The sequence below is a fragment of the Xiphophorus hellerii genome, chromosome 20 (assembly GCF_003331165.1).
Source record: "Xiphophorus hellerii strain 12219 chromosome 20, Xiphophorus_hellerii-4.1, whole genome shotgun sequence".
Classification (NCBI taxonomy): domain Eukaryota; kingdom Metazoa; phylum Chordata; class Actinopteri; order Cyprinodontiformes; family Poeciliidae; genus Xiphophorus; species Xiphophorus hellerii.
Genome location: NC_045691.1, coordinates 21,891,125 through 21,906,522, shown reverse-complemented (window position 1 = coordinate 21,906,522; position 15,398 = coordinate 21,891,125). Strand labels below are relative to the sequence as shown.

General features: G+C 38.4%; 1 protein-coding gene across 5 annotated transcripts in view; it reads left to right on the top strand.

Annotated features, from left to right (window-relative positions):
- The window catches only part of tfeb (transcription factor EB), a 37,207-nt gene extending 22,687 nt beyond the window's left edge, over positions 1-14,520 (top strand). For 4 of the 5 annotated variants that reach the window (XM_032550155.1, XM_032550156.1, XM_032550154.1 and 1 more), the window contains 8 exons: positions 1,601-1,699; positions 2,907-3,095; positions 3,841-3,930; positions 7,855-7,972; positions 8,127-8,183; positions 8,447-8,522; positions 10,464-10,611; positions 10,693-14,520. In XM_032550155.1, the coding sequence (XP_032406046.1) occupies positions 1,601-1,699; positions 2,907-3,095; positions 3,841-3,930; positions 7,855-7,972; positions 8,127-8,183; positions 8,447-8,522; positions 10,464-10,611; positions 10,693-11,259 (1,344 nt within the window). In that variant the 3' untranslated portion in view covers positions 11,260-14,520. The remainder of the gene's footprint in view (positions 1-1,600; positions 1,700-2,906; positions 3,096-3,840; positions 3,931-7,854; positions 7,973-8,126; positions 8,184-8,446; positions 8,523-10,463; positions 10,612-10,692) is intronic. The other variant, XM_032550158.1, reaches the window with a different exon arrangement.
- The last annotated feature ends 878 nt before the right edge of the window (positions 14,521-15,398 follow it).

The window sequence follows — 15,398 nt, the reverse complement described above, 5'->3', positions numbered from 1 at the left end:
TACTGTTCAGGTCATAGGTTTGCAAACACTCTGATAATCAGCAGGAATGTCTTATTGATTTAGGCTTTTAATGATGCGTTTAAACCATTTTCTTCCAAGGCAAAATGATTATAGAGCCTATAAATTCAGTGATCACTGAAAATAAGAATTGGGTGCACAAGTTTAAATGTACTGTGGCATTTCTACAGAAAGGCCAAAATTTTACATACGAGCACAAAAATGCATACATTCCTACAAATGTTTTGATCACAGCCCCTAAGAATGTTGCGAGAAATCAGATACTTTTGTAACCATCAACAAAGTCTTGGCATTATTTTATTACCCTTGACCACTCTTCTTAGTAGAATTGGGAGCACCCATTTAAATTACTTTGCTTCCTGCCACTTGCTTCATTTTAAGCATAAAGTATATTTAAAATAAAAAAAGGTTGGGCCCATTCAGAAACTGGCACCACCAGGTTAAGGGGCTTTGGAGTTATTGCGTAAATTTGACCCCTGAATGGTCGCTAGGGGAGATTAAAGGATTTCTCAAACATGCATGAACGAATCAAGGCAACACTATAGGTAAGATTTTGATGAGGAAATAATTTTATAACACAAAGTAAAGCTAAAACAAAAGTCAATTTTAAATAATACTGCCCCTATAAATGGCACTTGTTAATAGCTATAAAATATTAAGTGGGCCTCAGGCTAAACATTACATTTATGCTAAAATATCTACATACACCTCCACTAATGTTTCAGTGTGTCAATCAGAGAAAATACACATTAAGTTCAAATTGGGCACTTGGCTCTTGTTTCTAAAATAAACTTTTGAAGTTTCCTTTATTATTAGTCCAGCATGAACAGTCGGGCACTCAGCCCGACTGTTTAGTGCAGTTGAAATGCATTCACTAAATGCCCAAAGTTAATATGAAATTCCTGCCAAAGATTGGTGCATGTAAAAGCCTAACCAAATTTTATTTTAAGTGAGAAAATAAATAAAAGGGAGTAAGGTTGGAGTGTATTTGCAGTACATAACACTTTAATGTACCAATAAAAAAAATATCCGTATGTAGGGTTGCGTAGAAGTGGGTAGCAGATAAAAGGAGATCCAGCAACAGTAATGTCTTTGACAAGGGAGTTGTAAAACATCTATCGAAAATAGCAAAAGCATCTATTTACTGAAATGTTTGTGGTTATTCTAATATAACCCAGCTTTTAGCTATTAAAGTGGATTAAAGAAGCAGGGGGCAGCTCCCTCCTCAGCTCTGGCCTTTGATCTGAAGGAATGAGGCCAGCTCATGACTCTGTGGAGCCACACTTGGGGATTTTGTGCAGCTTTGCCTCTGTAGCCATCACTGATTTAATGCTGCTATGTATCCTGTGCCATCACATCACTAAGATAAAAAGTGGTCTAAACATGAATTTAAATGTTAATGGTAAACCATTCTGAGCCAACTGGCTTTTATGAACAATATAGAGATAATTGTCAAACTGATTTATATGAGTATACGTCTGTGTTATTACCGCTAAGATTTTCATTTCCAGTTTTGAAGCAATGAAAGAAGTCAAATTTGCTTAATGATTAAACTGAATTATTATGTTTTTACTTCATACAGGTGCAAACCCACCTTGAAAATCCAACAGACTATCACATCCGTCAGTCACGGAGACAACAAGTGAAAGAATATCTCTCAACCACCTATGCTAACAAACAGGTATTTGTTTGTCGAACGCTCTGCTGTACAGAATGCCTTGCAAAAGTATTAAGCGTTTTCACATGTACTTTAGTGGTACGTATATAATAGAAAAACATAAAGTAGTATGTGGCTGTGAAGTGGAACAAAAGAAAAATGATAGTTTGTAATGACTTTTACTAATAACAATATGAAAAGTATTGTGTGTGCATGAATTTATTTCTGCTTGAGTCAGTTATTTTAAGAACCACCTTTTACTTCGGTGACGGCACACAATGTCTTTTAGGTATGTCTCTACCAGATTTACTCATCTGATTTAGGGTTTTTCTGTTGTTGGAAGGTGAGCCTCTGTCCTAATCTCTAGTCTTTGCAGCTTCTAATATGTTTTCTTCTAGGAACGCCTTGTAATAAGCTTTAGTTGTGAACCAAAAGAATCATAATGAAAAAAAAAGTAGCATGATGCTGCCACCCCCAAATGTTACCGTGGGAATGGTGTGTTCAGGTTATGTTAGTCACTCAGTTTGCTACCACAGATAGCTTTATTTTCTAACAAAACCATCCATCCATCCATTTTCTGTTCACCCTTTGTCCCTAATGGGGTCGGGAGGGTTGCTGGTGCCCATCTCCAGCTACGTTCCAGGCGGGAGGCGGGGTACACCCTGGACAGGTCGCCAGTCTGTCGCAGGGCAACACAAAGACATACAGGACAAACAACCATTCACACACACACCCCTAGGGAGAATTTAGATAGACCAATTAACCTAACAGTCATGGACAGTCACAGTCATTGTCTGTGGGAGGAAGCCGGAGTACCCGGAGAGAACCCACGCATGCACAGGGAGAACATGCAAACTCCATGCAGAAAGACCCCGGCCGGGAATCGAACCCAGGACCTTCTTGCTGCAAGGCAACAGTGCTACCAACTGCGCCACTGTGCAGCCCAACAAAACCAAACATAAATTTAAATTTGTAAACAACTTTAAAACTGTGTTATTTTTCCTCTTCAACTACCCTCTGTCACATAAAATGCTGACCGAATTTATGTAATGTCATGTCAAAAAATGTAATGTGACAAAATATGAGAAAGTTCTAAGACACATGAATATTTTTGCTAGGTACTGTATCTCTCATTTATATCCAATACATAGAAAGACAGAACCTAGTCTCAGTGACTGGTTTGAGGCATCCTCAGTTCACCTTCACCTTTTTTTCCTCTTTGTGTCTCCAGACGGTTCATGCAGTGGCGGGGATTATGCCACCATCTCCTCCCACAAACATGGGACCTTCGGGGGGTTCGGCATCTGCACCTCCACCGCTCCACTCCCCACACATGCGTAAGGAGCAGTTCATGCCTGGCAACAGCGCCCCCAACAGCCCCATGGCCATGCTCAACATTGGCTCTAGCCATGAGAAGGAGGTAGGCAACTGCAAGCGTGCTGGGCAGACTGCGCAATAAACATAGACCCATAAACATTAGGTTCATGGTCTTCTTTTAAAGCTCAGTTTGCAAGGACCCAACACAAATATATAACTTAATTATGCCAATATATGAAATTACGAGGGTTGAAAATTAGCCCAGAAGCGACATGATCTCCAGTTTTTATGAACGCATCATAATGTTTTAATTGTACTCTGGTGGGCAGGAGCAGCACTTTGCAAAGGAACAGTAGGTGAGTTGGAAGAAAGTGGTGACTAACTGAGAGAGGCAATTAGTGGAATTTAAATGCTCCATAATGGCCTTCCTGCTGTAATTACAGCTTAACAAGTGACAGAGGAACAGCAGAACATTGGGGCCTTTGAACCTGGGAGACTTTGACCAACACTCTGCCTTCAACTCTGCAATTCCTCTTTTTTTTTCTTTCAAGGAGGAAAATTTACTCTACACTGCCGCAGAGAGTAAATGCTCTCATTTAGCTCTCTAAATGCTTTTAGGGGTTTTAAAATGTAAGAAAAATAAATATAGAAAAATGGGCCAGTGGTTTATTGGCTAAATATTTCAATATTATTTACAGAAAATTTCTTCTAGAATTAATAAACAAGGATCTTTAAACTTCTTTTACAGACTTGGACTCGGTAACTTATTTCTGTATTGAAACTGGATCTACTGGTCTTCTGAACTGTCTTGAAATGACATTTGCTGTAATTTTTTTCTTTTCTTGCAGATGGAGGAGGTTATTGATGACATTATAAGTATGCAGTCCAGTTACGACGACGTTCAAGGATACATGGACCCTGTTCATATGCCAAACACAGTGAGTAGAGAGAATCCTCCTTCTAAAAAGAAACAGATTTCTTCATTTTCATAGTGTTCTCTATGACGCCTGTACTTTGCATCCAGTTAACCTGAAGGTAAAAGACAGAGTTCATCACTGGCTCTGCAGGCTGTAAAACCTTAAGGCATTTTTGTTACTGGTCATTTTTAACTGCAGTTTGTTGTAGCGTTTTTCTTTACACATGATTTTATTATATATGACACAAAGTAAAATCTACAAACTACTTTAACTGTAACTGTTCATTTTGTCTCAGAACAACCACAAACTTAAATTATTGGGATTTAATGTCACAGGCGATCAGAAGTAGATGGAACAGATGCATGGTTTTACAAATTGTTTACAAGCAAATCCTAAAATTTTGACATGCACTTTTATCTAGGCCCCTTTTCTATGATACCTCTGACTAAAATCCAGTGTAACCAACTAATTAGTAAATTGGCCCCCATTGAGAAATTAATCTCAATTGATGTTGACAAAATTGAAAGCTTTTGAAAATTCACTCAAGATGCTACATATAGCGGAAACACTGAGCATCACTCCGAACACACCGTCCCCATCAAACATAGTGGAGGCAGCACATTGCTGTGGTCGTGTTTCACTTTAACAGGAAAAGGTAAACTGGTCAACGTTAATGATGGTGATAAAGACAGTTAAATGCAAGGTAGTCTTGAAAGAAAACCTGTGAAAGAATGGCCTAGTCAAGGACTAGATCTTAAATCTAATGAATTGTTTGTGACAAGATTTGAAATTTATTATTCAGAGATGTGGTCAAGCCATTCTGTCAAAGCTTGAGCTTTTTCCAAAGAGGAGTAGACTAAAATGACGTTAGTAAATGAGAAAATACTTCAAATGTTTATACTTTTGGGTTGTGTGCTATTTATCTCAGAACTGTAGTAGAGCAGGATGAGCCTCTTTTTCAGTAGAACGTGAATTCTTCAAATAATGCAATTTGTTTTGAAACTATGGACTGAGTGACATGTTTTTATACCATATTATACTACTTAAAGTCCCTTTCAAGCCTCTTTGGATGAATAAAAAAGAAAACAATATTATTTAGACTACATAATTGATGTTTCTTTCTTTAAAATTTCATTGTTGTTCTCCTCGACTTTTAAGGCTTTTTTGAGCCCAGTAAAAAAATCATCTAGTTAAATATTGCAAGTCAGTTGTTAGTATAAAGAGTTTGAACTCTTATATTACAATAATTACCATATTAGTGATGTTTGCTATTATTGGACATTATTAGGCTTATCTATTAATTAAACCACAGTATGTTAATCTTTCAAAGCAGCCACTGAATGTTCCTTCAAAGGCTTTTTTTCACTCAGCATGTACCCACAGCGTCCAATCAGTTATATCTTCATGCAGCCATAAACAAAAACACATAGACAAACAAAGTGAAGTGCACGAAACAAAGTGTGTAATTGGCTTAAACACTAAACATTCCATCCGTAAACCGTGTTGGACATAGTTAGGAATAGCCAGGAAGACATGCCGGGGGAGGACTGTGCTGCGCTTTGTGTCCGAGGAAGCAAACTCAGAAAATTAACAATTAAGCCGCCACCAGTTAGAGTTCAACTTGTTTACAAGACATTCAGAGAGAGGGAGGTGGAGGGAAGAAAAAAGGGAGGGAGGAGGTGTATACGGGTGGGGGCGATGAGGACAATTTATGCTGGAGGGAAAACAGAGTGAAAGTCCAGTTGGGGGAAAGTTCACTCCTGTTTGGTGGAGAACGGAGGTAGAAGACGAACCGGAGCGCCGCCGCTGAGGTCATTCTCTCAACAGCAGTAGCTGCAGAGGAGGCGGTCGCCACAAAACTCTGCATGTGCTGCCCGAGCCCAGGAGAGAAGAAGAAAGCCCCCTCAGCCTTTATAAGCAAAGGAGTGTAGGATGAAGGAGATGAATAAGACGTATGCCATTGTGGAAGTTATTGAAGGAGAACAGATTCAGCTGGTAAGATAAAAAGCTCCCTGGCTGCTTAAACATGACTTTGATTTAGAGCTGAGTCAGTGGATTGTCCTTTTCTTATGCTGTGTGTTAAAAGTTTGAACTTCTGTGATGAATGAGCATATTTTCACATAAGCATATTATTGGATGTTTCAGATTTTCCTCATTCCGTTTCATATTGTTGGATTTTAAATCTCAATTTGAGCTTAAATCAAAGCAGGCTCTGACACTATGTGTGTTCAACCTCACTAACTGCTGTGTGGAGACAGAAACCCACATATACAGCTGTGGCTTTATCTCCCACCGCCCTGTGTGGTTGATTGGTTTAATCACTTAAACTTTGTCTTTGTGCATAAGTCTGTACTGCACTGTGTGATTAGATTGGTCAGCACACACCAATCAATCTCGGTGTTTCAAAAGATGTCTGTTGAAGAACTAAGAAACTGCATATCAGTATGGTAACTGTGCTGGATAGATTCCAGCTTACCCGGCCTCTCTTTATTCCCTTTAATGTCAGAACAGTGAGTAAAACTCACCTGCTAATCCTGATGGGGATTAAGACAGCAAATTCCTTGGAATTCTTGGAATCTTTTAAACTTTAGCAAAAGCTGGGGACACCACTGAATGCCAGGCACAGACAGAGTGTTTTGAAAGTCTTCAAGCAGATGGTGACACTGACTCAGAATTAGCTGCTAATTAAACGAGCAGACTCTTGGGATTTCCGATCAGAATGTGTGAAGTGCAGAAGCACGGTGGAACAGGCTGAGACGGAGCGTGCGTTTTCTAGTATCTACTGTCAGCAGAAATAATGTTAATGTGACCGGTAGAAATAAAAGTTTTTTTATTGGGATTTTATCGTGTATGATGATGCACTGATTTGTTTTAAACATTAACCCGAATAAACATCAGATTTCCCTATAAATGAATAGCCACACTGTTGGATGTGTAATTTAATTAGTTAATAATCGATTTATGCTTTTTTAAGCCATTTTCCACACCTTCACAGCTCAACTTTCTAATAATTTGAAGCTTTATGTCCATATTAGTATTGAAATCTTTCAGCCTAGTTGCAAAGCTTCAGAAATGACTGTTTATGTTTGTCTGTGAATGTGTTTAATCCTCCAGCTCGCACAGTAGCTTACAGATTAAGTTATCTTTCTCCTTGAGCTCTTTATCTGTCAGGCCTCATTAGTAGGGCCACATTCGTCCCTACTGCCTTAGGGCAGTTTGACACGGCTCCTTGACGGGTCTAAAACTCATTGACTCCTTGACCTGCACAATTAAAGGGAAATGAGTTCTTTTTAATAGTCCTCACTGAGTTAAATCCCTCTTGTTATATAGCGTCTAAAGTGCAAGATATTGGAGTTTGGAGCACTTCACAGGTGTAAATTCAGGAGCAGGAGAAAGCAGAGGAGGGAATCCAGCCATAAAGACAGATAAAGTTGATAACACAATTGTCAATCATTGCTGTGCATTTGGCAAGCTCTTCTCAGGTGTGATGTTATTACATTATCTGCTGCTGTGTGCGCTTTACAGCACAATAAACACGAACACTGACTCCATAAAAGTATTTTACAAGTTGCAAGAAGCTGTGAAAGATTTCTTGGTAAGGAATAACATATTTAAACTGAAGTGCAGACAGATGAGATTATTCTTTATAGGGTACTCTTTATATGTTGTATTCTGTAAACTTTAATCTGATTGTAATTTTACACTATAACACAAACACATATTGAAATAGTAGCATAATTTTTCATGTTTGACCCTAAACGTATTTGCTTTTTTGGAATACTGAAGTGCAAGGGGGCTTTTTGATAAAAATAAAAAGACTTCGCCATTACTTGCGTTGATGCAATGAAATTGTTATTTTTCAAACACTTAACATTAGGTCTGTATTTAGACATGTTTTCTAAAATAAAGTGTATGTCTTTTTGTTTGTGCTCCCCTTACTTCAAGCTCCCGCTTTCCAGCAGCCACCTGGACGTCTACACAGGTCCTGGGATGAAGGCGCCGACTATCGGAATGACAAGCAACTCCTGTCCCGCCAACCTGACCATCAAGCGAGAACTGACGGGTGCGAACAACTGAGTTCTTAAAACATTTCGTTCTTTACAGATGATGTAAACGTTGTTGCTCTAAGAACCACGGTGACTCTTCCTGGTAATCTGTGATATCTTTTTTGTGCCACTTTGACAGCCTTTAGTTGATTATTTTTTGTTTTTGCAAAGACACAGAAGCCCGTGCGCTGGCCAAGGAGAGACAGAAGAAAGATAACCACAATCTAAGTAAGAATCTTTGCACTGGACGCATTCACAGCGACAAATATGCACAACATAGTTGGCCTCTTGCATAGTTTGCTACAGCTTTATGCTGATTTAGCTGACATAGTGTAACAAGTGGGTGGATAGTTAACTTGATCATTTCTGCTGTTCTTGCACTTAAGAGTAATTGCCTGTGACTGTGACTTTGTGTGCATTTGTGCTACTTCTTATTGTTCATCTCCAAAATGCAAAACTGTTTTTCTGTTTGTCTCTTTGCTCTGCAATAGTTGAAAGGAGGAGAAGATTCAACATTAATGATCGAATCAAAGAGCTGGGCACCATGATTCCCAAAACCAATGACCTGTGAGTGTCTTTCAGTTTGCTTTGTTTACAGGAACATCTCAATAAAGTTTAATATTATCAAAAGCTACATTCATATTACATTCATTGCTCAGAGAGTGATGTATTCCAAGCATTTAGTTTAGTTGGTTTTGATCATTCTGACTCTCAGCTAATAGAAACCCAAAGTTTTTCTGAAATTCAGCATATTACACAAGACCAATAAAAAGGGATTCTTCATGCAGGGATGTTATCTGGCCATGTTATGGCCTGCACAGTCATTGGGAAGCATACTGACTTGACATTTATACAACAGACAGTTACCTATGCCCTCCTTGGAGTGGGAGTAAGCTACAGATGGTCATTACTGAAGAAGGAACCTATTATTGGAGAAATCAAGTGAAGGGAAAAAGTGTATTAGAAAAAATAAATGACAAGGACAACTGCAGCCTTGAGAGGAACCTGAATCAAAGCTTGTTTAGGAAGACGAGGACAAATCACAAGGCATGAACTGCAGCAGGAGTGAGAGCTTTGAGAGCTACAACAACAGATCTATACCCGTCTTGGGCAACAATGACGGGTATAGATCAACAGATGTCTGCTGTTGAAACAATCTCATAATAAGTTTAATTCATTGTAAATAACAATATTCAATGTTTGAGTTTCAGCAGTTTGCTGCTACTGCCTACCAGCAGTAAATAGTTATGTTTTGAATAATTAGCCTTCAGCCGTGTTTAACTTAGCTGCCATTAGCTTTAAGAAAACAGGACATTTCATAATGTTTTTATGGCTACTTTAGGTAACTTAGTGGAATGAAAGAGAAAGAAAATAACCTTAAAAGACATGAGCTCAACCTTGGTTTTAGCAGTCTGAACTCAATAATCAGCTTCAGCTGTACCATGCGTTCCCTGTGGAGCCTAAATTAAAAGCAACTAAGTTAGATGCTTTTAATTTAGATTAAATTAAATTAAAAGCATTTAATTTAAATTAAAGGCATCTAAGTTAGATGCTTTTAATTTAGATGGACTAAGTTATTAATTAAAAAAAAACATAATAAAAACTCTTAAACTGATCATCCTAAGCTTTTACTGCCAGATACCACTTACTGTGAATAGTGTTTCGAGGGACGAAGTGGCTTTTGTCTTGCTATATCAGTTGGGAACCAGTTAGCTGCTGTACTAGCTCAGAATGTGGACGACTCAGGTCAGGTCTTTTAAAAGGTCTCATTGCTTGGTAAGGGGTTTATTGTGGTGTCTTCTTAGCTCTGTTTTGACCAGGCAGTCAGACTCGATAAAAATGCTGTTCCTTGGTTCTGGAACTAGCATCGGTTGCCATTCATCTCCCTCGGTGTAGTCAGCCAGCGTCAGTTGTCTTGGGGAACCTGTAAGTGTAAGAATCTTTCTGCAGAGTTCTGAGCATACCAGGATAATGGTTCATTCCTATGACCAATCAATCCAATACAGTCACCTGCGTTTTGGCCCCCAAGCTCCTGGAGTTTCTAGAGTGGGCCTGTATCTCTTTGCCCACTCCAAAGAGTGGGCAAAGAGATACAAGAGCATAATACAATATGCTCTTGTATTATATGCAAGAGCAGATAATACTTTTGCATATAATACAAGAGTATTATATGCACTTTAATACTCTTTCATTGACGCATATATACATCACTTTAATACGAGAGAATTTTTTGTATTAAAAAGATTATTTTTTATTGGTCTTATGTAATTTTGGATTTTCATTAACTGTAGGCTACGTTAATCACAATGAATAGAAATAAAAGCTTAAATATATACAGGTACATATGCATATGAATACAGGTACATATGAATATTTATATATATGTTTCATTTATTAGTTGAATTACTGAAATATGCTATGTTTTTAATGATATTCAGATTCATTGGGTGTCAATGGATCCAAACGACATATGAGTAACCAGCTGTGTGTACTTTCCTCTGTTTGTAGCGATGTACGTTGGAACAAAGGTACTATATTGCGCGCATCTGTAGATTATATCAAACGCATGCAGAAAGATGTGCAGAGATCCAGAGAAGTGGAAAATAACTTCAAAAGGATGGAGGTGGCCAACAAACATCTTTTGCTACGTATTCAGGTGAAACACTTAACAGAAATACACAAACAAGAAATCAATGAAGACGATATTTGGGATGACGTTTGATTTTGCTGTCAACAGGAGCTGGAGATGCAGGCTCAAATACATGGCCTGCCAGGCACCTCCCCATCTGCCCTAAACCAGAGTGAAATGATGCCTCCTTACATAAAACAAGAGACCAGCCCAGAGCAGAACTTTTCTCATGCCCAGGCACAAGCCCTCCACCAGTCCCAGCACATACCCCACAACCAGGCTCAACCCCAGCAGCACCACTTCCTCCCCCAAACCCACCTCCATCCTCAGAGCCAGCTCCAGCCTCAGGTCCAGCAGCTGCCACCGCTCTCACAGCATCTCCCACCCCAACAGCCCATCCAGTTCCCAGCCGTGGGCAGCTCCCAGCCCTTTGACTTTGCCCAGTCACTGGACCTGTGCGATGGGATACACGGATTCTCAGACGGCATGTCGGGGCTGGGTGACCTAGGCGGACTGGACGTCCAAGGGAGGAGAGGCGAGCTGGGCTTCTTGATGATGGACGAGCCTTTGTCCCCTATGGGTGGAGACCCGCTGCTGTCTGCCATGTCCCCCGAGGCGTCTGTCGACTCTAGCCGCAGATCCAGCTTTAGCATAGAGGATGGAGACATCATGTAGAAATGTAGCGCAGTAAAACTGTAAACAGCATCAAACAAAATACGAAAACCCCAAAAATATACACAATACACAAAAAAGAATCAATCAATATTTACCAGGTACCAACATCACACACACGTTGTGGTACAGTTATCTCTCTTTAACGGTACAGTCCAAACCAGAGGGTACACCAGTCTCACAGAAGTTGTTAGTCAGAGCCGGCCCAAGACAAAAACAAACTAAGCTGCTGCTTGGGGCCTCCAGGCCAGCAAGAGGTACCCAGAAGTATTTGGATTCTTAAACAGAATATTGATCTCAAATCCTCAAAATTTTCTTGACTCGTTTAGAAAGTCAAAAAACTTGACATGTGCACTATTTGTTATAATTTATTCATAGTTGCATCATTATGTTATTGATCACAATTTAATGTCAGTAGTTAAATGTTGCTAGCTGCTGTTTGTGTTTGTGCTAGAGTCACGTTTTAAGGACAATATAACTATTTAATACATAAATTACAATTATTCCTCTTTAGTCATCAAGAGCCAAAAGTACCACAATTCAATACATCAATAAGTTGCACAATAACGTTATATAATAGATCACTTAAGTAAAACAAAAGAAATCACATGAATTAATTAAATATCAAAATAATTTAGAAACAATGGTAGTTTAAAGTTTGTATAAATTTTACGTCAAAGGCATATATAATAGAAGTATTTATTTTATACCATTGTACTATGAGGCAGCATATGGAAATTACTTTTATCCGTTACCTTAACAACACTGGTGTCCAAGATTTTACTTAACTCGTATGCCTCCGTTGGAACTATTTGATGTGAACTGGAGTGGGGTCCAAATCAGATTCTATGTAGGGCCAAAGACTACGTTGGGCCGGCTCTGTTTAGAGTAAACATTTTGCACACGCACTCAAGTGCCTGCAAGTTGATCTGTACAGCTCGAAGCTTTACCTACCAGGCTGAGCATTTCCAGTATTGAACCAACACACAGATCTCTTGTGCAGCACATTTAGCCTCATTTCCAGCAGGGTGACTCTGAATCCTATCTGAGCAGAGGACAACACCAGTAGTTAATTAGATTGACGGTATTGGATGCGAGAGCAAATGGGGGCATTGTCTCACGTGAACGTTATTTGCCCCCCCATCCCCTCCCGCACACCTCTTTTAATAACCGTAAACGATTCGGTGTATGATAGTTAATAAAATGGAAATAGCTTTATGGTCCTGCATACATAATTCATCCTGAAGGGGAAGCGGTCTTCTGACATAGCTGCTCTCCTCACTTTGCTTTTCCACATTTTGCTTTGGCCACACATGTTAGGTGTTGATAAAGATCTGAGTTGGCCTGATAAATTGGAGGGATCTCTGGAGGAGTTCACATCTTATGATTCAGTTAACACAATTACTCAGTGGGTGGGTGGAAGAAGTCTTCAATAAACTCTTGGTCCTGCATGCTTTCAGCACAGCTTGCTAAAGTGAGTGGCTACCATTAGTACGTTTACTTGCTGTTTTGATTTGACTTGAAACATATCCTAATGCGGTTTCAGTTAATGGTGTACAGATGAAACTTACAGCTTCATAAAACATAAAATTTTATACGCAGTGATTCAGATCCTTTCTTTTTTTTTTTTTTAACTGACTGCACATCTTGCTGGAGGTGCAAATGCCATAATCACAGACAGACAGTGTAACAGTGACCATTATTGGGAGCAAAGTCCAGTCAAGGACTTCAGTACTGATCAAATACCTTGATGGGAAACCTGATCCAATTCTTGGGATAGGATCCAGACATCCCCAGTTAGGACCTTCACTCAGACATTGTCAAGTTATGTGAAGTGAAGTAATTAATTTTTTTGGATAATCTGAAGGATTTAACATTAACTGATGAGAAATTTGTCAAAAATACTCAGGTATTGTAGCAGAATGCAAAAAAACAGCATTTGTTTTGATCACTCAGTTGTGTCAGAGCCATGATCCACACCCTTGTGTGCCTTTTCATTTACTCTTCCGTCTCTTTTTACAGCATGTTTTTATACATTTTGGGCCATACGCAGCTAAGATTTTATAATCGCATTCAGCCATGCCTTTCTTCTGTCTGCTTCAGCTAAACTATGCAGTGTCCAGGGGATAAACATAATTTTATGTATGGAGTTTTAAGGGTTTGTGAATGAGGTCAACAAGAAAGGCAGGTAAAGTTAGGTTTTAATGAAGAAGGAATGTGAAAGTTTGGTCGTGCATTTGTAAGTTTTGTAAGCACAGAATCAGAACATATGCACACAAACACACTCTTTACAGAAACGTGTAAGGACTATGATGCGGTATAGTCTTTACATGTTCATACAGACACGGACGGCTGCAGAGGCGAACCTCACGCCACCCTGAGCTGATCCATCTCTCCAGCCGTCATGTTAACGGTTGAAGCAGGTTGAGTCTGTTGTGTCTCTGCTTGGGTTTGACTTTTATTTGTTGTTTCTTTTGATCAGACCAGGTTAAGTTAGACAAAACACAAAATAAAAAAAGAGAACATTGTTAATGATTTTTTTTTTTTATGTTGACCTGTGTTCTTTATTTTAGAGTTTGTCATTTATTTTATCTGTTGAAGCACTGGAATCTCTACTATTGTTTAGACTTTGTAAAAAATAATTTCAGATGTCATATACCACTATGCCACTTAAATGTATTTTATTTGTATTTGTTGTTTTAGCTCTATTTCAATTTTATTCCAAGTACCTGCTCTTCCCAGAGCCAGTTTGGGAAACTACATCATCAAGTGTTCCACAAAAAAAAAAAGTAAACGGTTTATAAACTTCTGAATTTCAAATAATTTTAAAGATGATAAGATTATGTACATTTGGGACATGATTTTTTTTTTATATGATTCAAATTATTTGTTTCGGTCTGCTATAACTTTTACTTTTGGCAGATAGAGATTAAACATGATTCTGTGATTTGACTGAAATCTAATGACTTATTTAATGAATGTAAAGTTTTGGGTGGTTCTGGTTGAACTGAAAAAAAAACCCAACACACACATCTGTGACTCCATGAAATCCCAGAGGCCAGTGTCTTTGTGTCTCTCTGGTTCTTTATCACTGATTATGTATCCACTGTTGTCCAGAAAAGGACTTTTTTTTTATTCTACACTTATGTTGCACAGTCACCCAGACCACACTCCAAAGAGCTGATGGGCCTCATTTGTTATTTGATTTAAATTGTTCTGCAGAGAAACGTGGTTCTACTAAAAATATAAAATGTTTTTCCAGAATCCATCCTCTGAGTTTTGATTTGTTTGTTTGTTTTAACTTGTAAGACTTCCTTTAATTCAAAAGACACAACATTGAAAGCTGGAGTGTCTTCAGCCCAACACGTGTCAGTCCTTGTCCTTTTATACAGTGCCTTGCAAAAGTAATCACACCCATCGAATTAAAAAAAGGAAAAAAATAATCAACCAGTGTATTTAATTGGGAATTTGTGAGATAAGCACAAAGTAGTATATTAAATTTGAAAAAAATGATACATGGTTTTAATTATTTTATAATTAATGATGTAAAAAGTGCATATGTGCTTAGCTCCTCCCAGAGTCAATAATTTGCTGCAACTACAGCTGAAAGTGTTTCGCATCTACAAAATCAAATTTTGCCCATACTTCTTTGCTACACAGCTCTATCTCATGTTCTTAACTGTCAATATTCTTTTTCACACATTCCCACTCTCAGTTGTATTTGAGTCATTCTAGCTCATACTGTATGGATGAATTATTCCACTGTAGCTGCAAAGTAATCTTGTGTTTTGAAATCTTCATTTAGAACCTTTGCCTTTCTCTAAGAGAAAAACGAGGGGGTGGAACACATGTAAATATTTGTAAGTTATACTGACAAGAAAGAGTGAGTCATGAAATAAAATGACAAACATCTTTAAAAAAAAAAAATACAAGAATGTAAATCAACCAAAAAAAACTCTCATAAATGAGAACATTTCTTCAAATTTTGTGGTGAAATACTTTTAAAAGTCTTAGTTCCACACTGGCCATTGCAATCTTTAACCAATAAAGTGAACAAGTTTCACCTATAAATCCTAGCATTTGTGTCCATTATATTTTCTGCTAGAGATCTTAGTTTCTCTTCATATGACGCTACCTAGTTT